General features: G+C 45.4%; 1 protein-coding gene across 9 annotated transcripts in view; it reads right to left on the bottom strand.

Moving 5' to 3' along the window:
- Positions 1–17,534, bottom strand: part of GPR161 (G protein-coupled receptor 161) — a 50,573-nt gene that overhangs the window by 16,863 nt on the left and 16,176 nt on the right. For 8 of the 9 annotated variants that reach the window (XM_082612466.1, XM_082612462.1, XM_082612463.1 and 5 more), the window contains one exon: positions 6,211–6,628. In XM_082612466.1, the coding sequence (XP_082468592.1) occupies positions 6,211–6,628 (418 nt within the window). The remainder of the gene's footprint in view (positions 1–6,210; positions 6,629–17,534) is intronic. The other variant, XM_082612470.1, reaches the window with a different exon arrangement.

Below are 17,534 nucleotides of genomic sequence, written 5' to 3'. Positions count from 1 at the left end.
ACTCTGCTGCCCACTAGCTGTGTGACCTTGGGTAGCTGATCTAACCTCTCAGAGCTTCAGTTCCTTCACCAGGAAGATGGGAATCACAGAACATCTGGCATAGATCTGCTCCAAGGACAGACTGGGCTCGAGTGGGGGGAAAAGGCTGGATGGGGCCTCTCTTTAGATGGCAGCGGGGACAGAGCTGGGACATTGTGCGCTGACCTTTCCCCCTTCCTCCTGAAGACAGAATCCCTGTCTTGCTCCTGCAAAGCTGCTGTGACCACAGGGGACGCTGGGCCCTTCTAAGCACCAGGGGATGAATCAGGCCATGCTGGTGGTATCCCCTTCCCTTGCCAGGTGACCAGCTGAGGCACTGACCTGGGTGACATCATCTGGCAAATGAAATGTGAGGGGAGTTTGCTGGGGTGGGATTGGGGGCACTTCCAGGAAGGTTTTCCTCACTTTTAAAAAGAAACAAGGTGGATATTTCTACTTTCTTCTGCCCATTTAAAACTCATGCAGGCCCTCTGACCTCAGGCAGCACTTCAGGAGCAAGTGTACAGGTAGGTGTGGGAGGCCAGGCCTGGGGGACATGAGCTGTCCCCGTCTCCTCTGACTGGCCACGTTCATCAAAATCATTACGACGAGGCTTCCCTGGTGGCGCAGTGGTTGAGAGTCTGCCTGCTGATGCAGGGGACACGGGTTCATGCCCCGGTCCGGGAAGATCCCACATGCCGCGGAGCAGCTGGGCCTGTGAGCCATGGCCACTGAGCCTGCGCATCCGGAGCCTACGCTCCGCAACGGGAGAGGCCACAACAGTGAGAGGCCCGCGTACCACAAAAAAAAAAAAAAAAAAAAAAAAAAAAAGGCATTACGACGAATCAGTTGTCCTCTGCAACATAGCCTTCTGGCTAATCTCAACACCGATTAGTATTATTATTCAATGGCAAAACTTCTTTATTGTAACAAGTGGTATTTATATCACTCACTGTCTGAGGTTCTGGGCACCAGCAGTTCCTGTGGGATGTGACAGTGATTTCTCCCAACTGAGTCCGGAGGCCCATCGGGACGCCTGGGCACGGGGTTGGTGCTGGCTCCTGAGAGCTCAGTCTCCTAACATCAGAAGAGCCCCCCAGAGGCCAGAGTGTGCTGCCTGTATATATCCGCACCCTCCAGGGGTTGCTTTGGTTTTAGGGTTCTTTTGGCTAAATGTATATACATTGCAATGCTCAAATCTACACCTTTATCAAGATATAAACATACCGGGCTTCCCTGGTGGCGCAGTGGTTGGGAGTCCGCCTGCCGATGCAGGGGACGCGGGTTCGTGCCCCGGTCCGGGAGGATTCCACATGCCGCATGGCGGCGGGGCCCGTGAGCCATGGCCGCTGGGCCTGCGCGTCCGGAGCCTGTGCTCCGCAACGGGAGAGGCCACAACAGTGGGAGGCCCGCGTACCGCAAAAAAAAAAAAGATATAAACATACCAACATCTGTCCACAAAAAGAATTTTTTCAATGGGTTTCATAGATTTGAAACTTCATTTTTTAAACTTAAGCCTCATTTAGGCCTAGTTGCAGGTTCAAAGGAAAATATAGAACAAAAGCAACTCCCTATTCCCTGCAGGTTAATACAGGCCAAAACGGAGGGCTTTTCCTTTGTTTTCCGTACCCTTAGTTGTCTTCTGAAGCTCTCGATCTCTTCTCCAACAACTCCTTTTTAGACACCAGCCCAAGCACCACCCTTGGTCCCAAAGAGCCTACTGTGATGTCACCTGTAACTTCAAAGTGGTAATGCCCGTAGGGGCTCCAATGCTTAGCTCTCCTGCCACGAGATCACCCACTTAGATAACGACCCCTGTTTTTTAATAAGATGACTTCACTAAAAACGTGAACAAAATCTAAGCCAACTACAGCTACCTTGGAGTGAACATGTTAACTTAACGTTGAAAAATGTGCCGGCTGCGCTATAACTAACCATTCCATAGTGCTAGCTACTTTCATTTAAAATACTATTTTTAGAGCTGGAGTTTCAATCCACGCTGGTGTGGAATGAAAACATTAGAAATGTCTTAACAGGACCTGAAGCACTGGCAACTTCAAGGCTAAGCCAGAGGTGACCACGTTGGACTCAGAGTGAAAATCTTCCCGGGTCGAATGATGTTCCCCACCTGGACCTGTTTCCACATGGCTGCTTTAGGACACTGACATCTCGATGGTGAATTTCACTCCAGCCAGCTATTCTTTTTATGCTCTGCCTTTGCTCTGCCTTCACGGGGCTACAGGACGGACTCTTTTGGCTCATCTGCCAACCAGTCTGACAGATTTCTTTAGGTAGCGTTCTTAACTGGGGCCGTGTGGCAACGTCTGGAGACATTTTGGGTTGTCACAACTGGGAGGTGCTGTTGTCATTTAGTGAGTAGAGGCCAGGGATGCCACTCAACATCCTACACAGGGCAGCTCGTCACAACAAAGAATTATCCGGTTCAATAGGTCAATTGTGCTAAGGTCAAGAAACCCTAAGCTAAAGGAACTGGTTGTTGGATTTGACTGACAATTGACTTCGCATATTGTGTAATGGTTAAGAGCACAGCCTTTAGCATCTCAGAAATTGGGCGAGTTGCTTACCAGCCATGTGGACTTGGGCGAGTTTGCAAAACCTCGCTAGGCTCATCTGCAAATTGAGCTATTTGTAATGAGGTGGATGGACTTAGAGTCTGTCATACAGAGTGAAGTAAGTCAGAAAGAGAAAGACAAATACCATATGCTAACACATATATATGGAATTTAAGGGAAAAAAATGTCATGAGGAACCTAGGGGTAAGACAGGAATAAAGACACAGACCTACTAGAGAATGGACTTGAGGATATGGGGAGGGGGAAGGGTAAGCTGTGACAAAGCGAGAGAGAGGCATGGACATATATACACTACCAAATGTAAAATAGATAGCTAGTGGGAAGCAGCCGCATAGCACAGGGAGATCAGCTTGGTGCTCTGTGACCACCTAGAGGGGTGGGATAGGGAGGGTGAGAGGGAGGGAGACACAAGAGGGAAGGGATATGGGAACATATGTATATGTATAACTGATTCACTTTGTTATAAAGCAGAAACTAACACACCATTGTAAAGCAATTATACTCCAATAAAGATGTAAAAAAAAAAAAAAGAGGACTGATAGGGTCGTTGTGAGGATTAGCTGGGATAAACATTTGTTAACAGCACAGTGCAGTGCCCGGCAGGTGACTAGCACGTAACACATTCCAGTAGAGATCATGCCCCCGCCTTGTTTTCTTCGACTTCCTTAACAGGTTCCCATCTCTTTCTTCCACCCCCATTCTCTTATTCTTCTCTCCTCACTTATCTTTTACTACTGCCTGTTTCCCTCCCTCCCACTCTCCCTTCCTTCCTCCCCACCCCCTCCACCTCTGTTTCTCCCTCTCTTTCTCTCTCTCTCTCTCTCTCTCTCTCACACACACACACAGACACAGACACACACACACAGCTGCATCTTTAGGTTTCCAACATAGAAGGCAAATATGTAACCTTCAAAATCACTAACATCAAGTAAATTTAATTCCCTAAAATTAATGGGGACAGGGGAAGGGGTGTTTGAAATCCTGATCAGATGGTGATCATTTATATGAACATGACCCATTCACTGGTCCAGTCCATTTGTATTTTTAGCCGCACGAATGACCAATAATAAAAAAAAATTAATCGCACCTGCCATGAAAATATTTGAAGACACCAAATTTTACAGCAGTCTATATATTATAGTCAAAGATCCGGGCAAAGCACTGTGATGGCCAAATCCACCTTGCTACACTTGCAAGAGGAAATGATCTATTTTCCAGAGACAACCAGGCCTTGGTGACTTGTCATCGCAGGGAGAGGCAGAAGCCCTTTCTCGACTCACGGCTCTGTCACTGGGTGACCATGGCGCAGGCTGCGGGGTCTGGGGTGCCTGGATTAAACCTCTAGTGAGATGACCTGTGACGCCAATTTGTTCAGGTGCATCACCTCTTCCATGACCAGCTGTTTCCCCTGGCCTCCAGCTGTGTCCCACGCGCCACGCTTTTTCACCACGTCCGGTCTCGCTCCCTCCTCTGCGTTCTCACAGCACCCTGAACGCACTGGCTCTACGTACACATCACATGGTCCTAAAATTACCTGGCCACATGTCTATCCCCCCAGCACTGTGAATTCCTCAGCGTGTCTGTTCATCTCCTTCAGCTGCGCATTCCCAGCACCAATCCCCTTGCCAGGAGTACGTTAGGTGCTCCATAACTGTTTATCAAATGAATAAATGGAGGCGGCTTCTTCATTCGGAAGGGCCCCTGCAATCCTATTCACTGTTAGGACTTAGCTCAAATGCCACCTTTTCCCCGGAGCGTTGCAGGCCCTGCTACCAGAAGCAGCCACGGGAGCTGTTATAGCGCTTAATTCTGCTTTGTGTTCACATCAGCACCCACGGGTCAGCCTCTGCCATGAAACTGTGAACTCGTGGTGGGCAAGGGCTGCGTCCTGCTCATGCTGTATCCTACCATCCGAGGATTGAGCACAGGGCCTTTCACAGAGTAGACACCCTGCAAATATTCCCAGCGTGAAAGAGCGAGGCATCGAAAGAGGCAAATGCTCTCTCGTTTGATGCATTCTGATGGCATGATTTGAGAATCGGTCATGCTTGCTGGTGAGAAATCCACAAACATACATCTTCATCAAAGTGCTATACAAAATAGTAAGCTAACAGGGGACTGTAAAAATAAACTACAGTCCATCCAGAGGACGGAATACCATGTAACCATTAAAAATCATGTTCTCCAGGCATAATCTGCAAGTGGGGAAAATGCTCACAATCACTTGTTAAGTAAAAAAGCAGGTCACAAAACCACATGTGCCTTGAGCCTATTTTCTAAATTTACTGCATGCAGCCAAAAATCCCTGGAGGCAAGTATACTAAAAAAATGTAAACAGTGGTTGCCTCTGATTGGTGGGATTATGGACATTTCTTATTGTACTCTTTCTATTTTTGGTATTATTTTTTTGTTGCTGGGGGAAAGAAGATATTTGGAGAAGCCACCTGATTAGCTCTGACCAATGGCTTCCTTCATTCTAACCCCCCTCAGGTGCAGAGGGCCGAAAGGATTCTGGCCTTGGCCCTAGTGGAGGCCTGCACCTTGGGTGGACCATCCAGCCACCACTCGTCGGCTCAAAAATGGACGATCCCAAGGGAGCCAGGGGACTTGTGTCACCCAGTGACGACAGCCCTGGGGAACCCCTCTGTGTTTTCCCTGACTCCTTCCCCAATTCTACAAATCACAGAGAATCTGAATCTCCCCCCTCTGCCCTTGTACAGTTGAACCCTTGTCTAGGATGAATGAAGTGACCATTGGCAAAATCCTAATAAAGAAGACTCCAGGGGTCGGAAACTCGCTGTCAAAGCCTGCAGGACTTTCACAACTAAATCTGACAGCCTAACGCAGGAATCTGGAAGAACCTTCTAGATAGAGCTGAGGGGCGTCAGCAGTGCTATTCCTTGCTGTTAGAGCCAGCTATGCCACAAGAAGGGACAGCCCAGACGTTTTGAAGCACACACTGTCTCTCCCAGGTGCCACCATCTTTACTCCCTGCATTGTCTTCCCTTCCCCTGCTCTCCTTCCATCCAGGACTGAGCTGACGTTCAGGCCCTTGCACTGTGGCGGGTAGAGAGTATTTCCTCTTTGGGCTGCCCCGGTCCAGCTCTGGCCCAACCCAAAGCAACAGAGAGCAGGCAGCACTTTGGGCAAGACATGGATCTGATACCTCCTCTGCCACATCACCTTCCTCAGCTTCTGTTTCTCACCTATCCACTGAGAAGCAGAAGTTAATAGAACTTTTTTTCTAATTTGTTTTTCTCATTTTTTTTTTGGCCATGCTGCACAGAATGTGGCATCTTAGTTCCCTGACCAGGGATCGAACCCTCGTCCCCTGCAGTGGAAGCGCACAGTCTTAACCACTGGACCACCAGGGAAGTCCCCAACTACATGCAAGCTAGACCAGATAAAATCAGAGGCGCTCTGGTTGAGGGGATAGGAGAAGAGGCAGAACTCTGCTTTCTCACCCTCCCCAGCACAGACCCGACACCCTCCCGGGGAACCGAGGCAGCTTGGAAGGCACAGCCCACATGATCTCTCAGGTCCCCCCTTTGCCCACACTCCTAAATCCTTCCATTCTCTGAGCGTGACGCAAACTTACCGGTCGACAGCGATGACCCCGAGGGTGAGCATGCTGGCCGAGCTGATGAGCAGGTAGAGGAGGGCCGAGAAGTTGCACCAGACCACACCGAAGATCCATTCCCTCCGAATGGAGCTGGTCGCCACGAAAGGCAGCACCAGCACGGACAGCAGGAAGTTGGACAGGGTCAGGCTGAAGACGAACTTGTTGCTGAGGGTGAGGAGGTAGGACTTCCTGTACAAGGTGACCACGATCACCAGGTTGCCCAGGCAGACGAAAATGGTGATGACGACAATGGCGACGAACTCGGTGACGACGACGCCCCCTTGGCCGCCGTCCTCCTCGGTGAGGTTACTCAGCTCCTTCCTGTGGCCGAGGGAGGAGTTGAGGCTCATGGTCAGCACGCCTCGGCGGGGGGTGGGCAGAGCATGCTGGACGACTGGGAAGACAAGACCCAGAGACAGGAGAGCAGGCATCAATCCATAGTACATGCACTTTACAGAAGAGCTGCAGAGGCCCCAGGTCACCCGGCCAGTCGTCCCCACGCAAGCTCTACAGAAGTGGCCAGCTTTCTACAACCAACTTTCTATGTGACTCACTGTGTCCCTGTGAAGATGTGTTCCCCCAATCTATCTATCTATCTATCTATCTATCTATTTATTTAGTTAACTTTTGTCTGCGTTGGGTCTTCGTTGCTGCGTGCGGGCTTTCTCTAGTTGCAGCGAGCAGGGGCCTCTCTTGTTGTGGAGCACGGGCTCTAGGCACACGGGCTTCAGTAGTTGTGGCCCACGGGCTTCAGTAGTTGTGGCTCACGGGCTCCAGAGCACAGGTTCAGTAGTTGTGGCGCACTGGCTTAGTTGCTCCGCGGCATGTAGGATCTTCCCAGACCAGGGCTCGAACCCGTGTCCCCTGCATTGGCAGGTGGATTCTTAACCACTGAGCCACCAGGGAAGTCCACTCCCACCCCCCTGAGTCTAAACCACCCTATCCATTCTCCCCAGGACCAGTGGTTCAAAAACCTTTAATGTGCCTAAGAATCACCTGCAGTACCTGCTCAAAGAGCTGATTCTTGGGCTCCATCCCTAGAGATGTCTGGTCCCAGAGAACAGAGGTACAGCCTAGGAGTCTGCATTTTAGACAACCACAGGGCAGGTGATTCTGATTCTGTCCACCTGGTCTAGGCGGACTGCTGCTTTTGACTCCTGCAATGCAGAGTGGACCCTGAACCAGCAGCATCAGTATCACCCGGCACTTACTAGAGATGCAGAATCTCATGCCCACCTCTGAGCTGCTGAATCAGAACCTGCACGTTAATGCCGTCCCCAGTTGATTCATGTGCCCATTAAAGTTGGACAATAAGGCTATCATAGGAATCATTCTGAAATCCCTAAGCAGGGTTTAAACAAGTACAGTTCATACTGAGGCATCACTACTGCTCTCATCAGCCACGGTGAGGGAGGGCAAGGAGCCGACACTAATGATATATGGGTAAGAGGAGGCACAGTTTGAGGTCTTTGCCCACAAACACCGTTCTCAACAAGGGTCAGTCCCTGCTCTTGGGACGCTGGCTCCGGATCTTGCTGAAAACTCAAGGTTGACACATTTTAACATTCAATCCTACAGACGAATGTTTCTCCAAAATTTTCATCTACTTGAATCAGCCAAAAAAATCCCACAGATCACTTTCCCCACCTGCTCTTGTTCCCAGCAAAGAGAATACACTGGAAAGGAAGGAAAGATTGCTTTCCCCGAGCCAGAAAGCAAGAACCCTGGTGCCTAGACTGCCTACACACAGCAGCAGAGCCTTCCCTGCAGTGCCCGCCTGACCTGCACCCCTGTCCAGACCTGGCACCTTTGGCCACAGGGAGCTGGCAGGTGAGGAAGGCAGCTCTTCCTCTTCCCAGAAGCCCTAAAGGCCAGTTAGAAAGTCTCCCTTTACCAACAGGTGCACTTGTAGGTCACAACCACAGATGCTGCGAGCTTGAGTAACATCAAATAATTCTAATCCCTCCTCCCCTTGACAGCCTTCAAATACTTCACAGATTACTTGCTTTCTTTTCTCCAGATTAAAACTCCCAGGTTCCTGACGCGACTTCTAGACTCTTTACTGACTCAGACTCCCTGCTTTGGACTTGCTCACAGATGTCAACGACCCTCTTGATTTGTGGACCCCAAAACTGAACGTACCGTTCTGGACATGGTCTAGTAAGTACATAAAGGGGCAATTTTCTCCATGATCAGGATAATCTTCTGATACTATTCACTCTAGGAGTGCATTTTCTTTTGGCAACCATATTACCCTGCTGGACTTACATAAATGTGTGGTCAGTTAAAACCCAAAGTTTACACACATTTGAGTTTCTGTGAAGGCAGGTGTCCCCAGGCTTAAATTTATGGCATTAGTGTGTTTAAGCCTAAATACAAAACATTATGTCTACTAAATTTTACTTTGTGCCTTTTGACCCGTATTTCCAGGCTGCTAAAATATTCTGAATTTTGATTCAGTTATGCGATACGTTAGGTACTCTAGCTTTGTGCAGTAAATATACTTTAGAATTATACCTTCTATGTCTGTGTCTTTGTAAGCTTATTTCTGGGTTTTGCTTTTATGTTTTGAGTTCTGAATTTTGTTCACTCTTATAAGTAAATTATTAACTGGTGACTCAAAATAAAGTCCTACATAAGCATGTTATACTTAACTGCCTAAGTGATAACAGTGTGGTAAAGAAAACAAATTCTGAGTCATTAGACAAATGACAAAATGGGAGAAAATATTTAAAACTTATATCACAGAAGAACTAATCATTCTAACTTAAAAATAAAGAGAAAAAGATAGAAAAGTGAGTAAAAGACATTTTAAAAAATTGTAACTATATGAGATGACGGATGTTAACTAAATTTATAGTGGTAATCTTTTTGCAATATACACGTATATCAAATCATCATGCTGTACATCTGAAATTATACAATGTTATGTCTCAATTATATCTCAATAAAACTAGAAAAAAAAGACAGAGTTCACAGAAAAAGATATACCAATTGTACTTAAACACATGAAAAGATGCCCCATTTCTTCAAAATAAGAGGAATGAACTTTAAAACTACACTGAGGTACCATTTCTTTCCTTTCAGGCCACTAAAGATTCAAAAGCTTGGCAACAGTCACTGCCGGTGCGGCTGTGAGGAAGCAGGCATTCTCCAACGCTCCACATGGGAACGCAAAATGTAACAGCCCTAGGGAGGGGGATTTGGCAATACCTAACCAAGCTACACAGGCACAGAGCCTTTGATCCAGCAATTCCATTTTAGATATTTATCCTGAAGACATAAGTTCGTAATATTAAGTAACAGATGCCCACGGTTATTTTATTCATTGAGGCAGTAGGTGTTATAAAAAGAAAATATGTGAGAAAAAGGGGGAAATAAAAATACATTTGCCCATAAAATATACATAAATATATGCTTACTTATACAAAAAGAAAAATAGGAAAGATAACCAGAAACAAAGATACAGATGGAAGTGGACTTCTCTCAGTATGTTTTTCCAGTTTTGCCTTTTGAACCAAGTAAATATTTTACATACTAAAAAGGTTAAATAAAAAATGGATGCAAAAAGTAGAGATAAAATTGATTGCAAACTGAAAAAAAATAAGGCTAAGTATATATTAGATTGATAACATAATCATACAGAGAAAAGAATTAAGTCAAGTAGCTTTTAAATATGATATTTTGACTGTAAACTCTTAATGGTACGTATTGTAAAGACAAGAGAACAACTAAGTTTACTTAGTAGGTTAGATGTTGTTAATGGTGTTTTAAGTTTACAATTCTTTTGAGTGTACAGCAACTGAGTATACATGCTTATGTTGGGAAACACATGTCTAATCATGGGAGAAAGGAGATACGAACTATAGAATAGAGAAAGGTGAAGAAGGACCCTGTGGTGTTAGCTTGGTTATTGCAGGCATCAGTATGAACTCACTCTTCAAATATAAATATAAAAACAGGTTCGGGGCTTCCCTGGTGGCGCAGTGGTTGAGAGTCCTCCTGCCGATGCAGGGGACACGGGTTCGTGCCCCGGTCCGGTAAGATCCCACATGCCGTGGAGCGGCTGGGCCCGTGAGCCACGGCCACTGAGCCTGCGCGTCCGGAGCCTGTGCTCCGCAACGGGAGAGGCCACAACAGTGAGAGGCCTGCGTACCGCAAAAAAAAAAAAAAAAAAGAAACAGGTTCAAGGAAATTTCCCAGAATGCAGTCAGAAAATTAAGAAATTAAAAATATAATATAGAAGGCAAATGAGAGAATGAACAGAAAGTACTTTATAAGGTATAATTACTTTTTCCGAGCAAAGCACAGTGTTGCCCTAATATGTCTTGTAATCACCAGCACGCTCCTCTTTATCCCCAGTGGACTGTTTGCTCCCTGGGAGTGAGGACAAACCATGCCTTTCATAAAAAACACAGTACAGTTAAATATGGTTAAAACAGTATGTTTTATATTATGTGACTTTTACCACAATAAAAAAAAAAGAATGGGGCTTCTCTGGTGGTGCAGTGGTTGAGAGTCTGCCTGCTAATGCAGGGGACACGGGTTCGAGCCCTGGTCTGGGAAGATCCCACATGCCACGGAGTGACTAGGCCCTTGAGCCACAACTACTGAGCCTGCGCGTCTGGAGCCTGTGCTCCGCAACAAGAGAGGCTGCAACAGTGAGAGGCCCGCGCACCGCGATGAAGAGTGGCCCCCGCTTGCCACAACTAGAGAAAGCCCTCGCACAGAAACGAAGACCCAACACAGCAAAAATAAATAAATTAATTAATAAAAAATTCCTACCCCCCAACATCTTAAAAAAAAAAGAATGTAAAAAAACCTTACTTTTATTACACTAAGTGAAATAAGTCAGAGAAAGACAGATACTATATGTTATCACTTATATGTAGAATCTAAAAATTAAAACAAATTAATGAATATAATGAAAAAGAAGCTCAACTCAGATATAGAGAACTAGTGGTTACCATGGGGATGGGGAGGAGCAGGGCAATATAAGGCTATGGAATTAAGAGGTACAAACTATTAGGTATAAAATTAGCTACAAGGATATACTGTACAACACGGGGAATATAGCCAATATTTTATAATAACTATAAATGGAGTACAACCTTTAAAACCATGAATCACTATTTTGGACACCTCTAACGTATATAATATTGTACAGCAATTATACATCAATAAAATAAACACAAATAAAAGAAAAAAATTTTAAATAAAGCAAAAAGGCAAATGAGACAGTGAACAGGAAGTACTTTATAAGGTATAATTACTTTACCCAAGCAAAGCAGTGTTTCTCACTTATTATGGGAATCTTTTCTGGGAATGTGGTTAACTCAGCTGATGGGAACGCCTTTCCTACTCCAAATTCATAAAAAGGCTGGGTTAGATATGACCCAAAATTAAAAAAAAAAAAAAAAAAGCCAACCTTGGACAAAGAAAGGGAAATCCATAGGTAACAGAAACGGAGAGAAAACTCAAAGCCAGAGTTGTAATCTCACAACTGTGCCCAAAAGGGTATTAGACCTAGTTCAAGACCCCTAGGGCTGACGTTTTTTATGTGGGAGGATGACTTTGGGTTCCACAAGGCAGAGAACTGGAACCAATATCCTGCCTAAAGAGTGGGTTCTAGAAGGGCTGCCTCCTCCATGAAAAAGAATCAGAAAAACTCCTCTTACTGGCAAAGGGAAATGGCAAAAACAGTCATTTACCTGAAGCTCTGGGTGGAGCACTAAAGTTTTTTTTCCATGAGAAATCAAACATTGAGACATGTGCCATGCTGATGAGGGTACCAAGTTTATAAATTCTGTGTGGTGCAGAAATCCAAGCTAATAAATGCATGCAAAAATTAGTGCTGGCCAAAGTAAACACAAAATGGCTCTGTAGTGAATTTCCACACTCACAAAACAAACATTTAATGAAAGTGAGTGAACAGCATTTGCCATGAGGGAGAATCCACAAAACAAAAACCAGGAGAATTGACATGCCCAGAACTTGAATTAATAGAAAAATATAAAAGAGACCATAATATAAATACAATTAAAAGCTTTAAAAGGAAAAGAGGTAGAAACCATAATGAAAGAATAAGACATCATGAAAAAAATAATAAGCAATTGTGAAAAAGAACCAAATAGAAATCCTAGAATTAAAATTTTAGCTAATAAAATGTAAAACTCAATGGGTATGAGAACAGCAGATTTGGCTAAAGACAAAGATGGTGAACTGGAAAACAGCTCTGAGGAAGTTACCCAGAATGCAACAAAAAAAGATTAAGAAAATGAAAATATGAAATAAAAGTCAAGATACATGAAGAGCAGGTTAAGAAGATTCAACATATGTTCAAAAGAAGTGGCATAAGGAGAGATTAGAGAGAAAGGGTAGCAGATACTGTTGGGTGCCTATCCAGCAACCAGTGTCGGGTTTTTTCCCTTACTGGCAGACCTCTGACTTTGTTTTGGTGTCCAATCCTCCTCCAGTGACTCAGAGAAGGCTGCTCGAATCCCTGGTTCTCAGAGTCTTGAGTGGGCTAAACAAATCATTGTGTTGCCTTTCTCCTTGGAATTCTGGCATATTAGTCAGGAGGAGAAGTCAGTGGATTTCTGGGAAAAGCTGCTTTGATCTCACAAAGGCACTAGAAGGAAAATCTTTTCCTAATGGCCAAGAGAGCACAGAGCTGTGGCAGCCACCTTGGGATCATTAGAGGTGCTAGGCCAACATGCTGAGCATGGCAAAGAAGAAAGCCTGGATCCTTGAGCTGCTTAATCAACAAATCTGGAAGTCACCTTCATCCTGGCTTCTGGTTATGCAAAGTAATACATTTGTAAAAATTCTTTTTAAAGCTATTTTCAGTTAGGTGTCTGTTACTTGAGTCAAAAGCATCCAACTTACATTAGGGTGGACCTACTATACTGCCTACAAGGTTGATGCATTATTTAGAGGTATAATTGAACATTTTCTAAAATTAAAGAAACACATGAGTCCTTAGAACAAAAAAGCATATCAAGTTTTAAGGATAAGTCAGAAAAAGTCTATACCAAGGTGCATCAGAACGAAAAACGACAAACACTAAGATAAAGAGAAAATGGTAAAAACAAATTTTCCTATAAAGAAGTAACAATTAGATAAACAGCAGACTCTTCTTTTGAAGAAAACAGTGGAATAATCTCTTGGAAGTGCTAAGGAAAAGAACTCTTGCCTTAAAGTCCTATAATACCATTCAAGAGAGGGCACAATCTACTTCTGAGGCAAGCAGAGACTGAATGTTCACTAATCACTCCTTAATGAAGGATCCCCTTAAAGGTAGAATTCATGAAGGAAACTGAATCCAGAAAAAGGAAAAGAAAATGGAAAGGAAAAGAAAATGGTAAATCTATGGATGAATCTAAAATCAGAACTGCAAAAAATTAAATTTTAAACGTTAAACATCGACAACAAATTTTATAAAAATAGCTAACTTGGGAGCTTTGGAAACAAGATGAAATTAAAACACTAAGCAAAATGGAAGCTCTTAGAGGTATGACTGGAGTAAAAATATTCCAAGTTAGTTTGTACTCAGGGCAGACTTGGTTATGGCTGTTTTCCCAGCACCTAGACAAGTGCCTGGCACACAGTAGGTAACTCAATAATTATTTGTTGATGAATGACCTGCCTTCAAAACTTGGTCATTGTTAAGTTGAATATGAGTGTTAACATGATAAAGGTAGCCGCTAAAAGAATAAAAATAGGATGCAAACCTTTCAATCCAAAAGATGGGGCGGCGGGGGGTGGGGGGGGAATAAAGTATTACTTGACCTGGTGGCTCCCTAGTGGCCCTATTAGCAGGGACACCAGTGAACGCCAGAATCAGAGAGCCCAGGGCCGAGTGCTATCCTTGAGGTCCTCGGCTACAACCCTCTCCAGGAGGCGTGGGGAACATGGTCAAAGAACTGACCACCCAGGGAAATCCAAAGCCCCAGCCTCTGCCAGGAGGCCTGGAGAGGGAAAGGCACAAGCCCCAGCAAATTCCCCAGGGGTGTACTTTAACAAGAGAGAGGATGTGGAATGTCCCAGCCAGGGAAGGCTTCCTGGCAGGCGGCCAGCTTACCCAGGGCCCGTTGAATGGAAGCAAATTCAAGTGTGACTCACAGTACCACTCTCCTGGCCAGTACGGCTGCCAGACACGAAGGTGTTTCAGACTCCCACACTCCCCACGTCCTGCCATGACCAAATAACTCACTTGACACCACTGGAACGTGACTGAGGTTTGAATAAATGTATCAGAAATTATTCCTGGGAAAGAGAGCCAGCCCTCTCATTCAGGTCACCAGGGAAGGTCACCAAGGACGTGCGTGTCCTTGTCTTTACTGTTATGGCTCCAAGTGTCAGTCAGTCCTCTTTGGGAATTGCCTTCAGTTCTCCTGAATATTCCCACAGACGGTGACAGGTCTGCTGGATCAGACCTACTGTCAACAGCTTCAAGTCATTCAAAGCCACATCTTGTCACTCGAGGGAGTGATCAATATCATTTTGGGTTAACAAACAAGGCAACACTGTAGAATATTGAGACAGGTATCTATTGTGTTTTATAAACTGGCCTGCATGCTAATTCCCAAGAAATAATTCTAGAAATGCCTTGCTTTGCAAAAACAGAATTACTACAATATAAAGATGGATGCCCTCGCTTTCCCTTATTTAATTGTATAAATTTGGATATGTTCTAGTCACACCTCATATTTTTACCTAGAACTCTGATTTTCATTGACCTATAGTGGACTTTTTTCCTGCTCATATTGCTGTTACCCTATACTTGTCAGAGGTTGTGTGGCATGGTGGTTAAGTGTATAGACTCTGAAGTCAGCCTGGGTTTGAAGCCCAGCTCCTGTAAAAAAGAACAGTGTGTTTATTTGTATCAAGTGCCTAAAATAGCGTCTGGCACACAGTGAGCCTTCACTTCATACTATGGCTTCTATTTGAAGCGTTCACCCTGATTTTACTTTGGGAAAGGACCCTTCTCGTAGTCTTGGGCCATGGTCACATGACCCAGGACTTTGGCTGGAACAGCCAGAGGACAGACTAGCCTACCATGGGGTTGGTAGGCTGATACCATGAGCCTGGGGCTGCAGCAGCTGGCCATCTTGGGACACTACATGGAAAGTGCTTACAGGCAAATAAAGGTGAGAGAATAAGAGAGAGAGGGAGAAAGAGGGAAAGAGAGAAAGAGAGCAAGAGAGAAAAAGAAGGGGGCAAGGAGAACATGCAATGAATCCACTCACAAATGCTGATGAAATAATGTGTGATTCTGAATTTTCTTGTTCTCCTCAGTTATATGAGCCAGTGAATTTTCTCCTTCACTTATGCTCATTTGGCAGGGTTTCTGTCACTTGCAACTTAAAGAATCCTGACTGATACTCTGATACACCATGATCTGCATACAACACATCAAGACCCCACCTCTTTGGACACTGGTACCAGGAACCTTCCCTTTCTCAGGATTAGGCCGACTCCTCAGGCACAGCCCTGCCTTCCTCAGCCTCCTGCTCGAGACTTTCTTATCCTTTTCTTCTCACCACGGACCACACCATGGAACCATGGACCCTAGTATGGTGGAGTTCCTTCATATGGAAGCATAGAGAAGTTTTTCACCCCCCAGAGTATATATAGTCTCTTGGGGATCAGGAGGTCCGTGACCCAGTCAATAAGCCACTGCAAGGAAAAGGAGGCCTCACTCACCCACACAATGCCCATTACAAATGGGGCCATCAAAGGGGCGGCCTGAGAGTCCACAGACAGCAGGCCCAGGCTTGGGTTTGTGTTGGGAGACCATGCTGGTCAGAGGATGTAGGACTCTTGGCACCTAACAAGGGTGCTGGACACAACAAGACATACCTGACCTCTTCAAAAGTCTTCTCCAGGGCTTCCCTGGTGGCGCAGTGGTTGAGAGTCCGCCTGCCGATGTAGGGGACGCGGGTTCGTGCCCCGGTCTGGGAAGACCCCACATGCCGCGGAGCGGCTGGGCCCGTGAGCCGTGGCCGCTGAGCCTGCGCGTCCGGAGCCTATGCTCCGCAACGGGAGAGGCCACAACAGTGAGACGCCCGTGTACCGCAAAAAAAAAAAAAAAAAAAGTCTTCTCCAGAGCAAATTATTTTTTTTAGTGTAAGGTTCTCTTCTCATATCCTTAAATATACCCAATCAGGGTAGTGGCTCACTTCCTCCTCTGCGGCCTCCCAGCTGAGTACCCTAAAAGTTGGCACCACCAGATGCCCTCTTCTAAAGAAATCACATGCCAACAGGTAGGTACGTTAATTTGCTCAAATAAACAACTCTCCAGGTGAGGAAGTGTTCCTAAAACACCACTTCAGATAAGTTCAGGTGAGGTCACTGTGATGCTGTGTTGGCCATATTCTCAGGGCTCTTCATCTCAGCACCTCAAAGCATTTTATACACATCAGTCACCAGCTGGAGCAGTTGAGGGGGTGGAGTTGGGAGGAAGGTTCAAATAACCATTTGATTTGTACTAAGGTAACTGTGAGAGACAGTGAATCCCCCATCCCACCCAGAAACCAGACCACACAACTCGCTGAGAGCCGGAAAGAGATCACAGAATCCCCGGTCTCCTTCCCTGCATTCCCTCCATCCTTCTCTGGCACACACATGAAAGTTGTTCCAAAGATGGTGGGTGCAGTGACTCAGCCTCTGCAACCCCAGAGGGATGTGCCCACCCAGCCAGTCCAGGGTCTGTTACAACGTACAGTGCTTTGATCTTGTCCCCACAAGGGCACCATAAACCTAGTAACTTCCTGGTTTGAGACCTTTCACTTCACCTGTAAAGCTGGTCCAAGCCCTGGTCTGTTTGGGAACATGCACCAGAAGACGGAAAAGAAGCTACAATCAGAACCCTAGTGGCCTTATGGTCCTTGTCTGAATTCTTGGTTTGCCAGTGGGAGAGACCTGGCTTTGGTCCCTTCTGTATGTACATTATCAACATTACCAACCTCCAAAACTTCCTTCATCAGGGACTGAAAGTCTGGAGGCCGGGGCTCTTCACTGACCATGACCCTGTCCACAAGGGCGTCAGCCATGACTCTGTCAAATGTCTTTCCAAAACCAAGCTCTTGCTCTCAGCAAAAGCATTTCCCAAGGCTCAGTCCTTGATCCATTCCTTTCTCCCTATGTCCTTGAGAATCTTACCCATTTCCAAAGTGTTGTTTAATTATTATTAACTAATGATAATCAGTATTGGCAAAACAGTGTGCAACATACAATGTACTTTTACATACATTGTTTCACTTCATCTTCTGAATAACTTTTAGAGGAAGGAATTA

Source organism: Mesoplodon mirus, assembly GCF_964341445.2.
Source record: "Mesoplodon mirus genome assembly, chromosome: 3".
NCBI classification, from domain to species: Eukaryota; Metazoa; Chordata; class Mammalia; order Artiodactyla; family Ziphiidae; genus Mesoplodon; species Mesoplodon mirus.
The sequence above is the reverse complement of the archived record's forward strand: the minus strand, read 5'-3'. Positions and strand labels throughout refer to the sequence as shown.